Here is an 18,566-nt window from a genome sequence, read left to right on the forward strand (position 1 = left end):
ATTTGTGATTGCGAGCTACGTTGATTGCCCTGAACGCACAGGCGGGCAGTAATTATTACGCGGCGCTTTTCGCACTTCTTACACGCCACTTTGTTCTTGCTTTTGGTTTCATAGTGACGGCTTGCATTCGAGTTGGATGTTGTAACTGTTCAGTATATTTAAGGCTGTTGTATGAAAGTGTTAAGCATAAGAAACGGAACATATATTTCCATACGGGATATTTGACAGCCATGCTTCAATGACAGGATTTATATTTTTACCTAAGTTACAGATAAAAACGTTGGCTGTTTCCTAATTGTATTAGGCGGTAAACTATAGGATGTTACCGAAGAAAATTTAAAGCACGTCCAGCATTGTTTCTGGGTTGGCAACGCCTCATGCTTATTGACAAATCACAGACTACAACAAACCCATTAAGCTATTACTACTGATCTTGTTCATTCAACACAATTCAATCATCGAACCCAAGAATAACCTTCAAAATCAGTATTGGGAAATTCGACTTAAAGACCAAATAAGATGTTATGGATATCACACCAAAACGATCGTTTATACCTGAAACCAAAAGGTAGGTTATTGTAAAGACATAGACTATTACAAAGTAAATTTTGGGTATTATGTAAATTATAAGCCATCAGTACTGTTTGGGTTTCAATTTGGTCTTTAATTTCAGATTTTAACGGTTTAATTCAAAGTATAGTAACGCTCTATGTTGTGTTACATTAAAAAAAGTTTTATTGGATACCCCGTCCAAAATTTTAGCATTCCCACTCGCGTACGTGTTAGGTGTAACACCCGCTCGTCACCGCCATTTATATATCGCTGGCAATTTGTTTGTTCACTAAGCAACGTCAATAATTAAATAAACAGAAACCCATAACGCTTCGTGTTACGCAGTAAAAGAGTTACGAGAAGCAATTCGTATTAAAGACTAAACGAGGCCGAAGAATTTTGTGTAAGCGTTTTACAGCCAGCACGTGTAGGCTAGAACATACCAGGCCGAATTAGAAACTGTAGTTGCCAGACATAATGCGTTTGTTTTACAAATAAGATGTTTTGAAAAAATGTTGGTCTTAAAATGCAGTAATTTTTCGTCTGAAGAAACGGAAGTGGTAAATAGGTCAAAGGTCAAGTTTAAGTTAAATTAAAGTAAAGTTCCGGACTTTGAATTGTTCTTGTCTTCGAATTGTTCTTGTCTTCGAATTGTGACGTCACAATGTAACCGACTGACAGCGAGAGGGGGACAGGTTAAATAAAAATATCGAAGCGTCGACTCGTTACAAGAAAGTCAAATTTGCTTTCAAAATTAATCATAATAATTTGTTTAAGCCGAGCCCTAGTTCCAGTCTGGGCGCTATATGTATGTTACGTCCGCTCAAGTGTAGAGCACACATACGAATATTAAAGCCAACACAAGCTATATCTTCCTTTAATGTATAGTTTGGTTAATGATAAATGAACAGACCAACAGTTACCCAGAGTTACTTTGAGTTAGAGTTGGGCATGCGAGATACTTTAGTCGAAGCAAGTAAATAATTTGATTGGGATCAGTTGCACAAAGTTATAACCCATTATCGGAATACGAAAAGCAATCAAAAAAAAGTCTACGAAGTTTAACATTATATATAGTAAGATGGGACACCTTTATATATAGTAAGATGGGACACCAATATTCAAATATCGCAATCGTTTTATTTCAAACAATTAGCATCGGTCTATGGAAGTTGTAAGGATACAGTTTTGTAATTCTTTGAATGTTCTTTGTTTACTACCAAATACGGCGAGAAAATAGAATGAAAAGTTGTCCCATCTTTCCCCATCCTACTATATGTGTAAATAGAAATGTTAGATTTTTTCAAGTCACTGAACTGCTGAAAGTTCTAAGGTTAAAAATATTACTTAAAATTGTAGGGCTGAAAAACATGTCCATTACTTCTAATGTATAACAAAACGTGGTATACTTCAACTTTGCAGAATGTTTTTTTGCGTTTAGTATAGGAAACGATGCAAAATCACATATTTGTCAATTTATTTGTGTCATGCGTCATTTTGATGACGTTGACAGGAGGGGGCACGGTGGGTCAGAATCAACACAAGTGCAATATCAACCCTGGATTTAATGTTACTTACAAATTCAACTTCTGGGTGATGGTACCGTTCCTGGAGCCTTACAAGTTTGGTCGCGAAAAAGTTATCCCGGCAGTAGAACGCGCTTTGTTAGATGCTGTAGAAGCTTCGTACCGAACCTATGGCCTCGAAGCCGGGACCATTTTAAATGTAAGAATGCAGTATAATATGTAATGTAAAAAGGAGGAGCGCTAACGCCTTTATTCGCACGTAAGCGCGCATACCAGTCTAAATAACCTTCTAAACACGTTACTTACACTTTCGTATTTGGCATTGGATAACATTTTTGGAGAAAAAAATCCATTCTACTGACTTTTGGTTGAATGAAATTTAACTGTCTCTTCGCTTAAGATAACGAAGAACAGAACAATCTAGGGCGGAAAGGCAGTGGTAACGGTAAAACAGCAGTAACATGTTTATGAATAAAGCAGAAAAGTAACAACGCGTTTGATAAACAGACTGTTACACTCTTACATTAAAATAATTCGCATATTATGAATGAAGCCATATATACCATTTAGTGTTTGCAGGTGTAAATGGATATGCACAGTAAGGTGTGTATTATTTACGATGTTAATTGGGTAATTTATGTGTGTGTCAGCTTGTATATTCTCGTGATAGCAACCGATCCGGCCCAGCACCAATTGATAACTTTGTGTAAACAACTATCTAATTACTTATACCGATAATGTGAAATATATGAAAGTACGAAAACCCGCAAACACTCAATGAACAACATGATTAATTGCTAAGTAAACCATGCATGGTGTTTGAACTGGAACGGCTGCATCAGCAAACACACACGCAATAAACGTTAAGTTCATTAAGCTCAAGAATAGTTTAAGAGAATGGCTAATAAAATCACGTCAAGCAGTAAACCATGACCTATAGTTGCTTATATTGGTGTATTTAGGCTTGTCACGTTTGCAAACGATAAACGAAAGATTTCGTTCTTCCGGAGCCGTGGAATATAGTGGTTAGCGCGCTTGCCTCTATAACCCGGGGATAATGCTGTTAGTCTTGTGGGCCTATATGTTTTTGGGCAGTACAACTAACGGCAATTGTTCCAACCCAGTGGTCACTAATGAATTGTCCAAATTATTAGCTATGCATAAAAAAGAAAAAATCATCCCCAAAAAATAATCCCCCACAAAGTAACATATGCTGGTTACTCGGAATCTGACACGAGGTGTATGAACACCCGTGTTATAACGACTGTTCGTTTTCCGGCCATCACGCAAGGATAAAGCAAGTTACATTTGTATTCAAACTTTTTACGTTTCAGTCTTCTTTCCACGTCAAATACGAGAATACAGAATGTGACGCTGACGTAGCACCGAACGTTGCGTCAGACATTCATGACGTCAGTCTCGTCGAAGAAAACTGTACCGATGTTGGCCAGCAGTCACGTGACATTGACGTCTTGGTTGGCATGTCATGTGATTACACGTCAGGAAGAGTTGCAACGTTGGCGAATCATTGGAATTGGCCGGTTGTGTATCCTGGCACTAGGTATGTAACAACCAAATCATATATAGTAATACAACCTTACAGGTTTTAATTTTGTTTCGCATTTGTTTCCAATAGATACCGGTATACTGTATATGAATCATTAGGGATATCTGTAATACATTTCAACATGCCAATCGCATTTAACATATAATTCTACATGGACGGGCCAGAAGACTTAGGCGCGAGGGCCTTACATGGCCTATTACCCCAAAAATAGGATAGAGATAACCTTAAAAAAAACGTAGAAATATATGCCATATAAAACTAAACGCACTTTATTCATCCCATGTTGCCCATTATATTTCAGAACCAGCACTTTAAACAACAAAGATCAGAAGTGTTGCGAAACGTTAACAAGAACTGGAATCACTGCGACTGACGCTGGCAAATTTGTCGTTAAACTTTTCCAGCATTTTGATTGGAATACTTCGGTCGTTGTGTATAGCAAGTATGTATGTGTTTGTGTGTTGTACGATAGATATGTTTGAACCACAAAAATTAGATTTTGAAGTACCAATCTAAAACGTATAGTATATATGTGTCATTTTAAACTTTATAAAAATCTTTGATTTATCATTAGCTGCTACACTTGCCTGGACGCGCTTTTGAAATTATTAAGTACGAATCTTGCACCTTTTAAGTTAGGATAGCGCTATAAAGACGGAAAACGTTTGGATCCAACTCATCGAAGGATTTTTGTTGAAGGTGCTACCCTCGCAACCATTAAAATAAAATACTCCACGTCCTTTCAGTTATAACAGCCATGGCGCCCATCTTAACTACGACTTGAGCACTGACTGTGGAACAATGTTGAAAGGCGTAACCGACGAGTTCATTTACAATGATTGGACAAAATACACAAATTACAACATTCTGTCAAGAACAACCGATTCTGGTATCGAGGATGATGTGACGTCGATACTACAAGAAGTTAGTGACAGCGCAAGAGGTATAAGAACATTGTTAGCATTTTCAAGATTTTTAGAAAAGTTAAATTATCATTAATATTATAGTACTGTTGGGATACTGTTGACACCCAAAGTTCATATTTTCGAATCGTGTTTTTAACAACATTTTTTTAAGTCGCAAAGCCACAGTTTATAACTCTGTAAATATTCTTTGTTTACTGGCAAATGGGACGAGAAAAGATTAAAAATGTGTCCCATCTTACCCCAGCATACTATACTAAAACTAGACCTTCTACAAAACTCCTAAAGTCTTAGTTTTACGCACCAAACTTGTGTAATGTTTTGCAGGCCATACTTTTATCACGTACACGCAGCGTCACTTGGTAATCAAATTATTCAGTAACGCAAACCTGACAAAAAGGAAATTTTACATTTGTCCCTTAAATCATCATCGTAATAAAACCGTATATTTGCGGTCTAATATTACATAGAAGAAGCGTTATATTAGCGTTGTATTTACTGATAATTTAATTTGGCAATCATATGTAAACCTTAGCTCTAACAGTCGCACAATATTGGGGTATACGATATTAAACAAGGCATAATATAACCAAAAATCAATAACACGTCTGTTGTCCGGTAGCCACGCACATAGTTCGTGTATAACGCTCGTATTTGTACTTTCATTCAACATGAAAGTGGTCACTGGTGTGCGTAAAATGTTGGTTTTCTCGTGTAAATATTAAAGCAAATAGCAATAAATCTGTAACCGACGATCGCTACCAAGACCAAACCAAAAAGAGTGATTTATTTGCTTTACTTCCGTGGTGGTTGCTCCAAACACGAATCAACACCAGCAACGTATTAGTATAGATAGAGCAAAAAAACAATTTTTGTTCGGTCACAAATTCAAAATTTAAAAATTGCCACTGAATGACAACTTATAAAAAAATAAGTTTTTATGTATTGTTACAAGTTAAGTTATAGTTTCGTAATTAACATCAAAAGTACATCATTTACACAAATATTCGAAATATAGTCTAAATCGGCCAAAGGGCGTAACAATATTTGCAAATTGTTGCCAAAGGGCGTAACCAACGCGTAACAATATATGTTTCCAAAAAATGCGTTTAAAATTTCTAATTGTGCAAGTACAGCAGTTTCTTGTGCTCTTAGGTGTTAGTTTTTAATGTCATTTTGTCGTGAGAGTACTGTTTGGTTATATAATATTGTTCGGAAATTACTTCTATTAAAACAGTTGCTAAAGCGGAGACGAACGGAGCTACTATTTGATTAGGGGTTGGAATTGACAATTTGTCTTTGCTGGCATTACTTATTAGATCACCATCGGTATGCCGCATTAAAATTAAAACAAATATGTGACGCATTCAACGTGGTAAAGTCAAGGGCATATTAAACGAAATAAAGTTTATATGAGCATATTTAAACACCGGCGTTTACTAGATTTATAACGTATACTCTTTGTTAGTGCAAGGTCTATGTGACGTAATACAACGTCACAAATAATGCTGTTCGCTCAAGATGTTTGCTGGAGAAAATATTTTTAACAATATTTTCATAATTTCCGTTGTCGTATCGAAGTCCATTTTAATAAATATTACAGGTCATTCTTATAGGAATGTATTTACTTTACCATAGCCGTCTATGGTTCATAATGGGCCATTGACCCGATTACCAGATGACACATAAAGTTGCCTAATCATTATATTGCGCAATTTGTCTCAGATGCGTTGAAATGTAGTTAAGATAATTTAGAGACTGGAAATGCATAGAACTGGTTTGTTTCGTGACTAAATAATTTTTTTAGATAAATGTCTACAATTAGAGTGTAAAATTATTCGTCGCATTATCCCGGGTATATTTTTTCATACCGTTATTAAATATATATTTATAAAGCAGAATGGGGAGAGATGGGACACCTTAGCTTATAATATCGAAATATCCTGATCGAGTTTTAAACAATTAACAACCGTCTATGGGAGTCGTGAGGATACAGTTTTATAATTGTTTGAATACTTTTTGTTTACCACCAAATAAGGTGGGAAAAATAGAATAAAATTGTGTCCCCTCTTCCCCACCTTACTATATATCTAAATAAAGTTAGAAATAGAATAAGTGGCAGCAGCTCTACTACACAAAAATGTTGGGCAACTTGTGTTGTTTTTTAAACATAAGACGTGTTGGTATTCCAATGACGTACTTGGTTAAAATATTAGTCAAAAATTGATAACCTAACTTTCGACTTCCCTTACTTACATACAGTCTGTTAATCAGTGATTGGGTTACGCAGACGAGGACGTGTTGGTGGCTCTCTGCGTAGATATAGCTAGGTAAATATAACTAAATCTGTCGGTGATTTTAAAATATGATTTATATAAATGTTCTGTTTTATGCGGTCGTAATGTGTATGTGGGGTCACTCTGTCTTGTACAAGTAGTTTAAAATGTCGGTCAAATGGTTTGTGTTAATTGCAGTATATGGGTGAATGCAACTTATTTATTCTTTCGCGGCGGGCAAAGACAGTCGTTCAGACAAGTGCCACACACACCTCGTGCCCACTCACAAGTTACCATGCATGTAACTTATATTCTAGATAAAAAAGTGGCACAAGAGCTTCCGGTAAAAATGGCGGCAATTCTATTTTTAACATACGTGACGAAACCATGTACCAGATGATATTCAAATTTAAAAACCGCCGAATAAATATCTAACAAAAGAAATTCGTATATAATGCTCCTAAAACAATTACAAGGAAACACTTAAAAAACCGCTCGGTTAAATTTGGTTCACAATATTGAACCTAATAGTCAAGTGTTGTGTTAAGAAGGCGCACAACATTTACAGGAAAAATTGACTTAAATAAACGATGACTATTAAACGGAATCTCCCCAAATGTTTATTAAGTAGACCATTGCACGTCTAATATTGACATTTGTTGAATTTTCTTAAACAGTATATATCAGAGGTTTCGATAAAATGGTCTGCTTGCGGTTTATATAACAACCAGACCGATGGCTCTGGGCACTGTTTCTTCAGTATAAGAGCGTCCCTGAGCACCTTTTTTTAAACAATATAATATTTTACGTGCGTTAACCAAATAAGCATGGTGGGTCGGGTTAATTCTTTCATGTTTTCATTCTATTTTCACAGCGTTGTTAATTGTTTAAAATACGATCAGGAAATATGAAATATTATATGTACATAACAATGCTATATCTGTTAACATCTATATATCCTATACAGTTTCCATTTGGTGTGTTGGGCGTCAAACCATGAGACGGGTGATGCAAGCCGCTCAAAAGATGGGAATGACAGACGGCGAATTCAGCTTCATATACCTTGACTTCTACAACACAAATACTTCGTATAATTGGTCAAGCAACGATGACCATATGGAAGCAAACACTGCGAATCCCAGTGTTAACGAGACAATCAGTAAGTACTTTATCGGTGTATAATAGAGTGGGGGAAGATGGTACACTTTTTAACCTATTTTTTCATCACACTTGGTAGTAAACAAAAACCATTCAAAGAATAATAAAAACGTATCATCACAACTCCCATAAACCGTTGTTAATTGTTTAAAACACGATAAGGATATTTAGATGTCCCGTCTTCTCTTACCCTACTAGGTTTGTAAATCCTATTATAATCTATGTTTTATGAAAATCCATGTTAAATTTCACAGACGATCAAGAGACATTGGAAGCGCTTCGAGCGTTACAGGTTGTCACTTTACGCACCCCTACCAACACACAGTATCAGCGCTTCTCTGACGACATCAAGCGGACGTTGGAATTGGTGGATACGCCAGAGTATGGTCAATATGTGAATCCCTTCATAGCACATTACTATGATTCAGTTCTGCTTGTGATCAATGCAATATTACAGTGAGTTCAACTTAACAATACAACTAATATTAGCGTGGTAGGGCGGGAAAAGATGGGACAGCTTTATGTTCCATTTTCTATTCACATTTGGTAGTACAAAGAACATTCAAAGAATTATAAAACCGTATCCGCACGACTTCCATAAACCGTTGCTATTTGTGTAAAACACGACTTGGATATTTGATTATTATGTGCTAAAGGTTTCCCATCTTACCCCACCCTACTATATTTTACTTTTATTAACTACATTCAGTGGCAAACTGTCGTAAAACTTAAATTACATTGAATAAAATAATGGTATAGTATTCTAATAATAACGATTCATCAATCTGTAAAACTATATAGTTAAAGCATGCTGACGGCTTATACCGACAGCATATTATTCGTTTAAAGTTTTAACTTTAATTACATAGCATAATATGTATCTGATCAAACAGCAAGATTAAAGTTTATCCACTGTTGCGACGCCGCGCATACTAACCGCCAACTTCCCCTGTCGTTTGCAGTTCAGAAAATGTTTCATTCGTATTGATTTTAGGAATGATGGATTGTAGTTAGATAGGTCAGGTGTCTGCTTTGAGCAAGGCGTGGTTTACGTTGTTGGTTTTCATGTCTTGATTGATATCTAAAGGGCAAACATGCTGCTTAGGAGAAATGGTCACTGTCCAGATTAAAAACACCCTTTCATGTTTTTAACTCGAAACAAAGTACTTGTATACGAAATCAACAATTACAGATGCTTCGTTGTACGTTATAATGTTGTTATTTACATAAATCCGTTATATAGTAGAGTGGGGGAAGACGGGACACCTTTAGCACCTAATATCCAAATATTCTGATCGTGTTTTAAACAATTAACAACGGTCTATAGGAGTCGTGAGCATACGGTTTTATATTTCTTTGAATGTACTTTGTTTACTACCAAATGGAACGAGAAGATAGAAGAAAAAGGTGTCCCATCTTTTCCCGCCCTACTATAATGTTTTATACAGTGGGGTGGGAAAAGATGGGACACTTTTTAGCTCTATTTCCCCCTCCCATTTAGTAGTAAACAAAGGACAGTCAAATAATCATGAAACTATATCTTGACGACTTCCATAAGCCGTTTTTAATTGTTTAAAACACGATAAGGATATTTGGATAATATGTGCTGAATGTGTCCCATCTTTCCCCACCCTACTAGACATAAATGATATATATCCTTTATTCAATAATTAGTTCGACCTGATTTTTGTCTGTTACATTTTTGCAGCACCATATGCATACATAAATCCCTTCATTTTAATTTACAGAAGCATCTGTTCCGGCCAATACAACTTTGATAATGGCCGTGAATTTTCGCGTCGTTTATGGAATATGAAGATTGAGAGTCTTGGTAGGAATGTAACATTTGCAGCAAACGGAGATCGTATATTGGACTACTCGCTAATGGATATGGATCCTGCCACCGGAATATTCAAGGTAAAAAGTTTTCGGTGGCAACAGTATTTTAACTGCTGACATTTTTTCTGCTTTTTTAGTTGTTTTGCTGATGTTAAGACTAAATGCCCAGGCAGCGTATTTATAGCCTGCGATGTTTTTAACTAAATGGTTTTAATGTTTTGAACACCAAAAGGTTTATATTCTGGTTAGCTAAACCAAACACCGATAAAGGGCCACTATAAATTAACGTGACGTTAGAATGATCAAATGTAACTTGCTTTATTCCGCGCGGCCCATAAAATGACAATCGTTATAACAAGGATGTTCTGTTCCATACACCTCGTGCCCGCTTGCGACTTACCACGTATGCAACTTTTTGGGAAGTTTTTTTGGAGGGGTCATTTTTTTAGATATAGCTGATAATTTGGACAACCCATTACTGACCACTGGGCTGTAGCAGTTTAGTTACATAAAGTTTTCCACATTGCAGGTGGCGTTAAACTATTATGCAAACACTGAAAGATTTGAAGAAGTTTCTGCAGTAGATTGGCCTGGAGAAGTTGTACCACTCAACGTTCCTTACTGCGGATACCAAAACGAAAACTGTTTAGCGATTATAAAACCTGATAACAGTAAGTTTAACCTTGGATTTTCGGTTGGTGTAAATGCGTATATAGTACTGCGGGTAAATAACCGTGTGCACTTACCTTTTACTTTACTTCCAGCCATTTACTACATAATCGGCGCATGCGCTGGAGCAATTCTTATTTCATGTGCAGTGACCACATTTCTTTTCCGGTAAGTAAAAACTCACTAGCTTTTCTTTATAAACCAATGCAGGTTTTACATTATAAAGAGTAGGCCTATATACTGTTTAAGTTTTTTAATTCATGAGATTTAGTAAAACCGAAACTGTTATTCGTTTAATTTCTACGAACTCTATAGAAAAATGCGACGTGAGAAACGCCTACGGATGATGGTATGGAAAATCAAATGGGAAGAAATCGAGTGGTCGACAAGGAGGCGTAATTCGTCGGGAGGTTCGCGGGTAAGTCGGAGTCTCGTTTTGATAAAAATAATCATGGTGTAAGCTATAGAGTTAAAGCTAGTTCAGTTAAAACGTATTATAACAACATACGCGTATAATTTATGGCAGGATTCATCTCAATCTATCACGAGTAGCAACGGGCACCCTGCAGTTCATTTCAAACAACTCTTCACGAAGACAGGGGTGTACAAGGGGAATATTGTTTCAGTAAAAGAACTGGGCGAAAGAAGAGTCAGCCTCGCGAGGTCTGATCTAATGGAATTGGAATCGGTAAGTGAAAAGATCGTTTCATTTAAACTCTAGATTTGAACCTATAACTATTTCTGCGGTCACCTATAAAACGAAGGGGAAATCGGCCATACCGTTGAGTTATCTCTGGCAATATATTTACCTATATACGTCCAATAACATTTTAACATTGCTGAAGTACCTTGCTTACACAATGTGCTACGATGAGGCTTGTGTCTATGCCCGATCGAGCCATTAGCTCGATGTAAAGCATAAACGTCACCCACAAAGTTACATATATACATGGTCTCGTAAGTTTGCACCAGGTGTATGAAACAGAACACTTGTGTTATAACGACTGTCTTTTTCCGTCCACATGAGGATAAAGCAAGTGGCACTTATTCATTCATTTATTTCAACTTAACTTTCCGGCGCCGTGGCGTAGTGGTTAGCGCGCCTGCCTGTAACCATTAGATAATGGGTTCAAGGCCTGTCGCTGCTACCATTGTGGGCGTATGTGTCCTTGGGCAAGACACTTAACGACAATTGCTCCAACCCAACCCAGTGGTCACTAATGGGTTGTCCAAATTATCAGCCATACATGAAAAAAATGAAGAAAAAAAACAAACAAAAATAAATAATCACTCACAAAGTAACATACATGGTAACTCGTAAGCTGGCACGAGGTGTTAAACCCGTGTTGTAACGACTGTCGTTTTCCGGCCACGCGAGGATAAAGTAAGTTACATTCATTCATTCATTCATTCAACTATGTTCAGCTATACGCAATGGATCATGAGCATATATGTAAGTTCATTGGAGCAAACGAGGAACCTCCACACGTTACCATTCTATCAGAGTATTGTTCCAGAGGTTCTCTTCAAGATCTATTGGAAGATGCGACTGAGTATGAGATGGACGACGTGTTTAAGTAAGTCGTTATCAACACTAAAGATGGTTCGTTTAAACAAGCGATTCTAAAACTATATGAAGTTAATTTGCAAACCGGGTTTAACTGTAAATTGTGGCGCTACTGCAATTAAAACGTCGTTATTCTATTAAATTAGAATATTCCGGTAGGCTACGGCCTGTAAACCAACACTGGTTAGAATTATATAGGTTTAGTACGTATTGAACTTTACCCATAGTTACCATTGCATCCGATGGAATCGTTTCAAAGTTTGCATATTTACTTTTATGCATAAAAATAAATGTAAAAGTACAGGTTTGTTTGAAAGTTATAGAAACAAGCGCGAGGTGTGTGAAACAGAAAGTCCGTGTTGTTATAAGGACTATATAGTTACCCCGTCTTGCGAGGGTAAATAGGTTACATTCCTTAATTTTAATTTACAATTTTAGATATTCGTTGATTTGTGACATAGTAAAAGGGATGACGTATCTACATCGAAGTTTCTTCCAATGTCATGGCAACCTGAAATCTTCAAACTGTTTGATTGACAGCAGATTTGTTGTGAAACTTACTGATTTCGGATTATCGAAATTTCGTGACGGTTCGAGGACAGATAGCAAGACAGGGTTCAAGTATTATGAAAGTAAATTGTACAACATTTTACTTATTTATGAAACTATCAAATAGCTATAATATACCCGTACGTTAAACAGTACCCATAAATACACTCGAAGTAGATTTTTATACCCCCCCTCCCCCTAAAAAATCACCAACAAAGTAAAATACTTTGTAACTCGTAAGCGGGCACGAGGTGTTTGACAAGTAACTCCCTTGTTATAACGACTGTCGTTTTCCGGTCACGCGAGGATGAAGTTACATTCCTTCATTAGTTTACATGAAAATTGCTCCTTTTCAGACAAACTGTGGACTGCTCCAGAGCTTTTGAGGTTACAGACTTCACATGGAACACAGAAGGGTGACGTTTACAGTTTCGCAATCATCGTACAAGAGATCATGTACAGAAAAGGTGTATTTTACACTAAAGAAGAAGTAACAGCACAAAGTAAGTTAAACGTTTAAAAAATTAAATAAACCATGAGATTATGTTTGAATAAGAGACTGATAATGCCATTTTCGGCGAAAGATCTCACAAAATTCATTTTATTTGACTTTATTTTTGTCGGTTACATATTTCATAGCGGTTCATCACAAACTTCTGTCTATTTAGGTTTGTTATACTTTTTAGATATTCTGCATTACGTGACGTCACCAAAATCTGGGGAAGCCCCGTTTCGCCCAATGTTAGATGATGATGACGACACAATAATAAACCCAGCCCTAAAGAAGTTGGTGAGAAAATGTTGGACGGAGTTCCAAAACGAACGACCGACTTTTCAGGAAATCCACCGAGAAATGAGAAAGTTTTATAAGTAAGTGTGTGGCAAATTTATGTACGTTATAAGAAAAGTTATATGGAAGAATTAGAAAAGATGGGACACATTTCTATTTTTCCGTCCCATTTGGTAGTAAATAAAGAACATTCAAAGAGATATAAAACCATATCTTCACGACTCCCATTGACCGCCGATTTTTTTGAAACGCGATTGAGATATTCACACATTATGTGCTAAGGGTGTCCCATATTACCCCACTCTATAATATCTATAATTTGCTGTAGCGATACAATGTAATTGTTCTGACTGTGTGTATAATAACATCTGAAAAATTACCTTTAGGAAACACATTTGTGCACTTTTAGTTACAATATATTAGTTACAATTATATTTGACCACGTTGAAATAATTCCTCCCTATCATTTGTTCAGGGAAAGGAACTTAGTTGACAGCTTGCTTGAACGCTTGGAACAATATTCTCAACACCTTGAGGACAAAGTTGAAGAAAGAACGGAACAATTCAAAGCAGAAAAGGAGAGAGCAGATTCCCTGTTGTATCTAATGCTCCCAAGGCCAGTGGCTGACAGACTCAAGAAAGGATTCGTAAGTTTGATAAATTACTTCTCTATTGCTATGTACTGAATTTCACTTTTAAGACCCGCTTGGGTGTAAAACGTATACTTCTATAGTCCCACGCATTATTGCGCTTATACCTCTCATCCAGAGGTTATGGATTCAAGGCAAGACGATGCTACCGTTGTCGACGTGTAACTGCAATTTCTTCACACCAGTGGTCCCTTATGGAATGTTAAAATTGTTGCCCATTTATTAAACAAGATAAAAAAATCCTAAAAATCCCCTTTTTGGTAAATCGTAAGCGAGGTGAATGAAGCAAAGTTTCACATATTCATATATTTTGATGACCTGCAGGCTGATTCGTATATTGCAATTAATACAGCAATCTTTACCCAACAGAATGTTCTACCAACAAGTTTCCGAGAAGTGACAATTTTCTTCAGTGACATCGTTGGCTTCACTGCCATCAGCCATAATAGTGAACCAATGCAAGTCGTAACGATGTTGAACGACTTATACACCATGTTTGATACAATAATCGACATATTCGATGTATATAAGGTAGATACACACACGCTATTTACTAGAAATCCTTGTCCACAACATATAGTGTTGTGGGGTAAGATGGGACACTATTAGCACATAATATCTAAGTATCAGGATCGTGTTTTAAACATTTAACAACGGTATGTGGGAGTCTTGAGGTTACAGTTTTGTAATTCTTTGAATGTTCTTTGTTTACTACCAAATGGAACGAGTAAATAAAACGAAAAGGTACCCAGCTTCTTCCACCCTATAACTATATCGGTTTAATAACCAATGCTCCAACGCAGGGGTGTCGTATGGGTTGTTTAAATTTTCAGCGACAATGAAAACAATCAGTGGAATTATATACATGCGTAGTAACTCTTAAGCGGGCACAAGGTGTATGAAGCAGCCCCACTGTTATGACGACTGTCGTTGCCCCGCCACGCGTTGATAAACAAGTTACATTCATTTATCATGTTGTTTCGTATATTCAATACCGAAAATAGAAAATGTTCACATTCCATCAGTAATAAACTCAGATATATCCACGCGGGAATTACCTTTGAAGAATTTACATAAATCAAACTAATTGCTTATCCAGGTTGAGACAATAGGCGATGCATACATGGTAGTATCCGGGTTACCACAGGAAAATGGAGACAACCATGTCCGAGAAATAGCAAGGATGTCACTCAATCTGATCAAATGTGTGACCAACGATTTCAAAATCCGGTAAGTTCATTTTAAATATGAAAATTCTGTAAAACTTTCCGAAACTTTATGATCTTTCTTGCGGTTGTGGAAAAAAATACTTATTTTAAATACGTGGTAAAAGTTATTTTCAGTCAAAAGTTTCGATATGTAACTTTAAAACGTATTTTTACATCACTAAAGGTGGTTTTTGGTTTAAAACCGAAACGTTTGAGATGAAAATCGTAACATTCACTTGGGCTACCATGTTTGTATTGAAACTGACTATAGAAAGTGCGTGTTTCTGTGTACATAATCTTTCTATATAAAACTACTGTATAAGTGCAAAATAAAAACTGTTTCAGACTTAGCGCAGTTTTTTTTGGGGTCATTGTATCTCTTTTTTCGCGGTGCGTCAAGTATAGACAAAATACGCTTTAAGTAAAGAAATATTACGTCATTGTAAACCTACATTAGTTATGAAAGATAAATTTCCAGTAAACTGAAATCAATTTGGTCTATGCGTTGTAGACATATGCCAGATAAGAAGCTTCAACTTCGTGTGGGGATGCACACCGGCCCTGTGGTTGCTGGGGTGGTTGGCCTCAAGATGCCAAGGTATTGTTTGTTTGGTGACACTGTCAACACAGCATCGAGGATGGAATCGAACGGAAAACGTTAGTAGTTTTATCACAAGTACTGTGTGGTGTGTGGTAGATATAGGGCTGTACATTGAGAATGGTTCGATTGTAACAAAATAATTCTTCACAACCACGAGTGTTTGGTTAAAACGGTGACGGTGCGTTTATACTTGATACGTCATAAGACAAAGCAACAAACAAAGGAATGATTATGTATTACGTCATACAGCGCTTGCCATACACGTTTCTCCCAAGTCGAAAGAGGTTTTGGATCGGTTTGGAACATTCCAGCTTGCAGAAAGGGACGATGAAGTGTTTTTAAAGGTGATTATGATCGTTAGAATTTTGGGCAAAGTATAGTAGGATGGAGGAAGACAGGACACCTTCAGCACATAATTACCAAGTATCATGATCGTGTTTTAAGCAATTAAAACGGTTTACTGGCGTCGTGGGGATACGGTCTATAATTCCTTGCATTGGTTACTACTAAAGGCGACGAGAAAACAGAATGAAAAGTTGCCTCATTTCCCCAATATAACGTATACACGAATATCGGTTTTGAAATCTGTAACTTCTACAGGGCTTGGGAACTTGGAAAACCTGGTGGTTAGTGGGGGAAGATTGCGACGATGAAGAAGTTGAAGCAGCGAATATATCTGCCCAGCAAATGGCGTCTTATAGAGTACAACAGATGGGGAAGGTGTCAAACACTTCATCGAGGATTAGTGGATCGTCTGGTTACAACACATCTACGGAGTTTGAGGTGGAAGATTACATTGATGATGGTCGGAGAAGATCTTCAAATCTAAATGGGCCTAAAATAAGAAATGTTTCAACTGTTTCTGCTGATGGTATTCTTCAGCATAACAGAAGACATAGATATTCCGATTACTCGATTCAAAACTTTAAACACAGAGACTCGGTCAAGGGTAGAAGAACCGGGTTAACTGTCGTGCCAGAAGTTGCTGTAACAGAACACGGCAAATCTCCAAGAGAAATCCGAAAAGAACGGATGAGGCAACGATTGAGAAGTCTTGAAAACAATGCGGCGAAAGATGAAACTATTGATGTCGAATTTGTTTCACGAAAAGTTCAGTTTGAAGACAACAAGTTGAACGTTCCAAGACTTCCTAAAGACAGTGGTATTGAGATGTATGAAAATGTTGCATTCGTACATCTTCGGGACAATACGACTGAAGAATCCGACAGATTGTAACTTAATGGTACAAGTAGTTTTGTGTTGTTTTCCTGAAAAGTCGTTATCGGTGCAATTTGTACATAGTTGTCAACCAAGGGTAAATGTTTTGAAGGTTGCAGAAAGTTCTTTTTCACTCACTGTTGGTTTTATCGTTAATAAACTACAAGAGCTATTAATATTCTTTACGAATCTTAACCGATGAAAAGCCACTTTGTTGCAGTTAGTGGCTTTTGGCATTGGCAATGTATAAGTGTTGTTGCCCCGGATTCTGTCGTATTCGTACCTTCATCTTACAAAGAGGGCAGTATGTTTGTCGATTAGGTATTACTGTGTACAAATACATTACCAGAAACCACTGATAGCCACTTCTATTTAGCGTAATATAAATCCAGTAAAACCACTTATCCACAATGTCAATAGATTTTGTTTACCTCATGTGATAATAAAGGTATGAATATATAGTAGGGTTGGGGAAGATGGGACACCTTTTCGTTCTATTTTCTCTTCTCATTTAGTAGTAAACAATCAGAATATGAATATCATGTGCTAAAGGTGTCCCATCTTCCCCCGCAGTTTTCTACCATTATGTAGATCATCAACTTTTTAAATATTCACATAACGATATTCCCATTAACATAACTATTTGCATAAATTGTTTAAACTACAAACAAAACAAGTTACCTCCCATGCTACTATGGCTGTATACCACATGTACGATCGACCACAAAATCAGACTTGTTCAGCTGCGCATTAATTGGTAGTCGGGCAAGTGTTGGGCAATCTCGTCCATATAGTTTGCCCGCGATAGTGGTCGTTAATTACTAAAACAACTTCGCGTTGTATGCTCGCTTGAAAAGCCAACAGTAAACTGTCACATGGACAGAAGCCAAAGCGGCGTTCCATAAAACTTAAACAATATACGTAACCGAGCAGGACTGCCCCTTACGCACATACAAGTGACCTTAACGTGATGATGATTAATGTTGGCTGCTGGGTTAACTTGTGAGAAATGTCTGTTTAAACTTCCAACGCTGTTTGTAGGCGACACATTTTCTTACTTTTAAAAATTCGTAATCCGTGCAGTTATAGGTCCACTTATTGTTCTATAATCTATTCCACTACTATTAAGATTTACACGAAAATTTAGGAATATTACTGTAAACAAGATAAACTAAAAGAAAACGCTAACGTTTTTCATTACTGCTGCGATTTTTACAAACCTAAAGAGTTGCTTGTCATACAAGTGTTTTTCAAGTTGGTTTCTTGTTTCTCTTTAGATAGTGGTTTTGAATTAGGAAGTTTGGTTTGCGCTTAAATAGCGACTTTGGTTACCATGTGTGTGGACCCATTGCACCTTGCTCTCAAGACTTGCATTTGACTGACATCTGCTAATATTTTGTGAGCAGCCCCACGGGTGGTTGCTGGTAAACGATACCACTTGGTTGCTGAGCAAATACAAACAAAGAGTTATGT

General features: G+C 36.9%; 1 protein-coding gene across 4 annotated transcripts; it reads left to right on the top strand.

Moving 5' to 3' along the window:
• Window positions 1-63: 63 nt before the first annotated feature.
• LOC149737054 (atrial natriuretic peptide receptor 1-like) lies at window positions 64-17,269 on the top strand. Of its 4 annotated transcripts, XM_089875937.1 has the most exons (22): window positions 64-568; window positions 2,066-2,277; window positions 3,413-3,639; window positions 3,947-4,087; window positions 4,392-4,588; window positions 7,812-8,003; window positions 8,257-8,458; window positions 9,751-9,919; window positions 10,371-10,512; window positions 10,606-10,678; window positions 10,826-10,928; window positions 11,037-11,198; window positions 11,936-12,087; window positions 12,516-12,709; window positions 12,983-13,129; window positions 13,313-13,496; window positions 13,892-14,063; window positions 14,436-14,597; window positions 15,166-15,296; window positions 15,786-15,931; window positions 16,125-16,219; window positions 16,476-17,269. In XM_089875937.1, exons 1-22 carry the CDS (start codon window positions 520-522, stop codon window positions 17,109-17,111), a joined length of 3,888 nt encoding a protein of 1,295 aa, XP_089732063.1. In that variant the 5' UTR covers window positions 64-519; the 3' UTR covers window positions 17,112-17,269. The 4 variants fall into 4 exon arrangements, with proteins under 4 accessions (XP_089732063.1, XP_089732064.1, XP_089732062.1 ...); XM_089875938.1 differs by lacking the exon at window positions 2,066-2,277 and having other exon boundaries at window positions 67-568; XM_089875936.1 differs by lacking the exon at window positions 64-568 and having other exon boundaries at window positions 635-2,277.
• The last annotated feature ends 1,297 nt before the right edge of the window (window positions 17,270-18,566 follow it).

Source organism: Ciona robusta, chromosome 4 (genome assembly GCF_009617815.1).
Source record: "Ciona robusta chromosome 4, ASM961781v2".
Taxonomy (NCBI): Eukaryota; Metazoa; Chordata; class Ascidiacea; order Phlebobranchia; family Cionidae; genus Ciona; species Ciona robusta.

Excerpts from the sequence above, each read along its gene's own strand:
- LOC149737054 (XM_089875936.1), top strand. The coding sequence starts at position 2,005 with ATGCAAAATCACATATTTGTCAATTTATTTGTGTCATGCGTCATTTTG. Across the intron at positions 2,278-3,412 it reads AAGCCGGGACCATTTTAAAT|TCTTCTTTCCACGTCAAATA; the intron begins GTAAGAATGCAG and ends TTTACGTTTCAG. Across the intron at positions 14,064-14,435 it reads ACAGACTCAAGAAAGGATTC|AATGTTCTACCAACAAGTTT; the intron begins GTAAGTTTGATA and ends TTTACCCAACAG.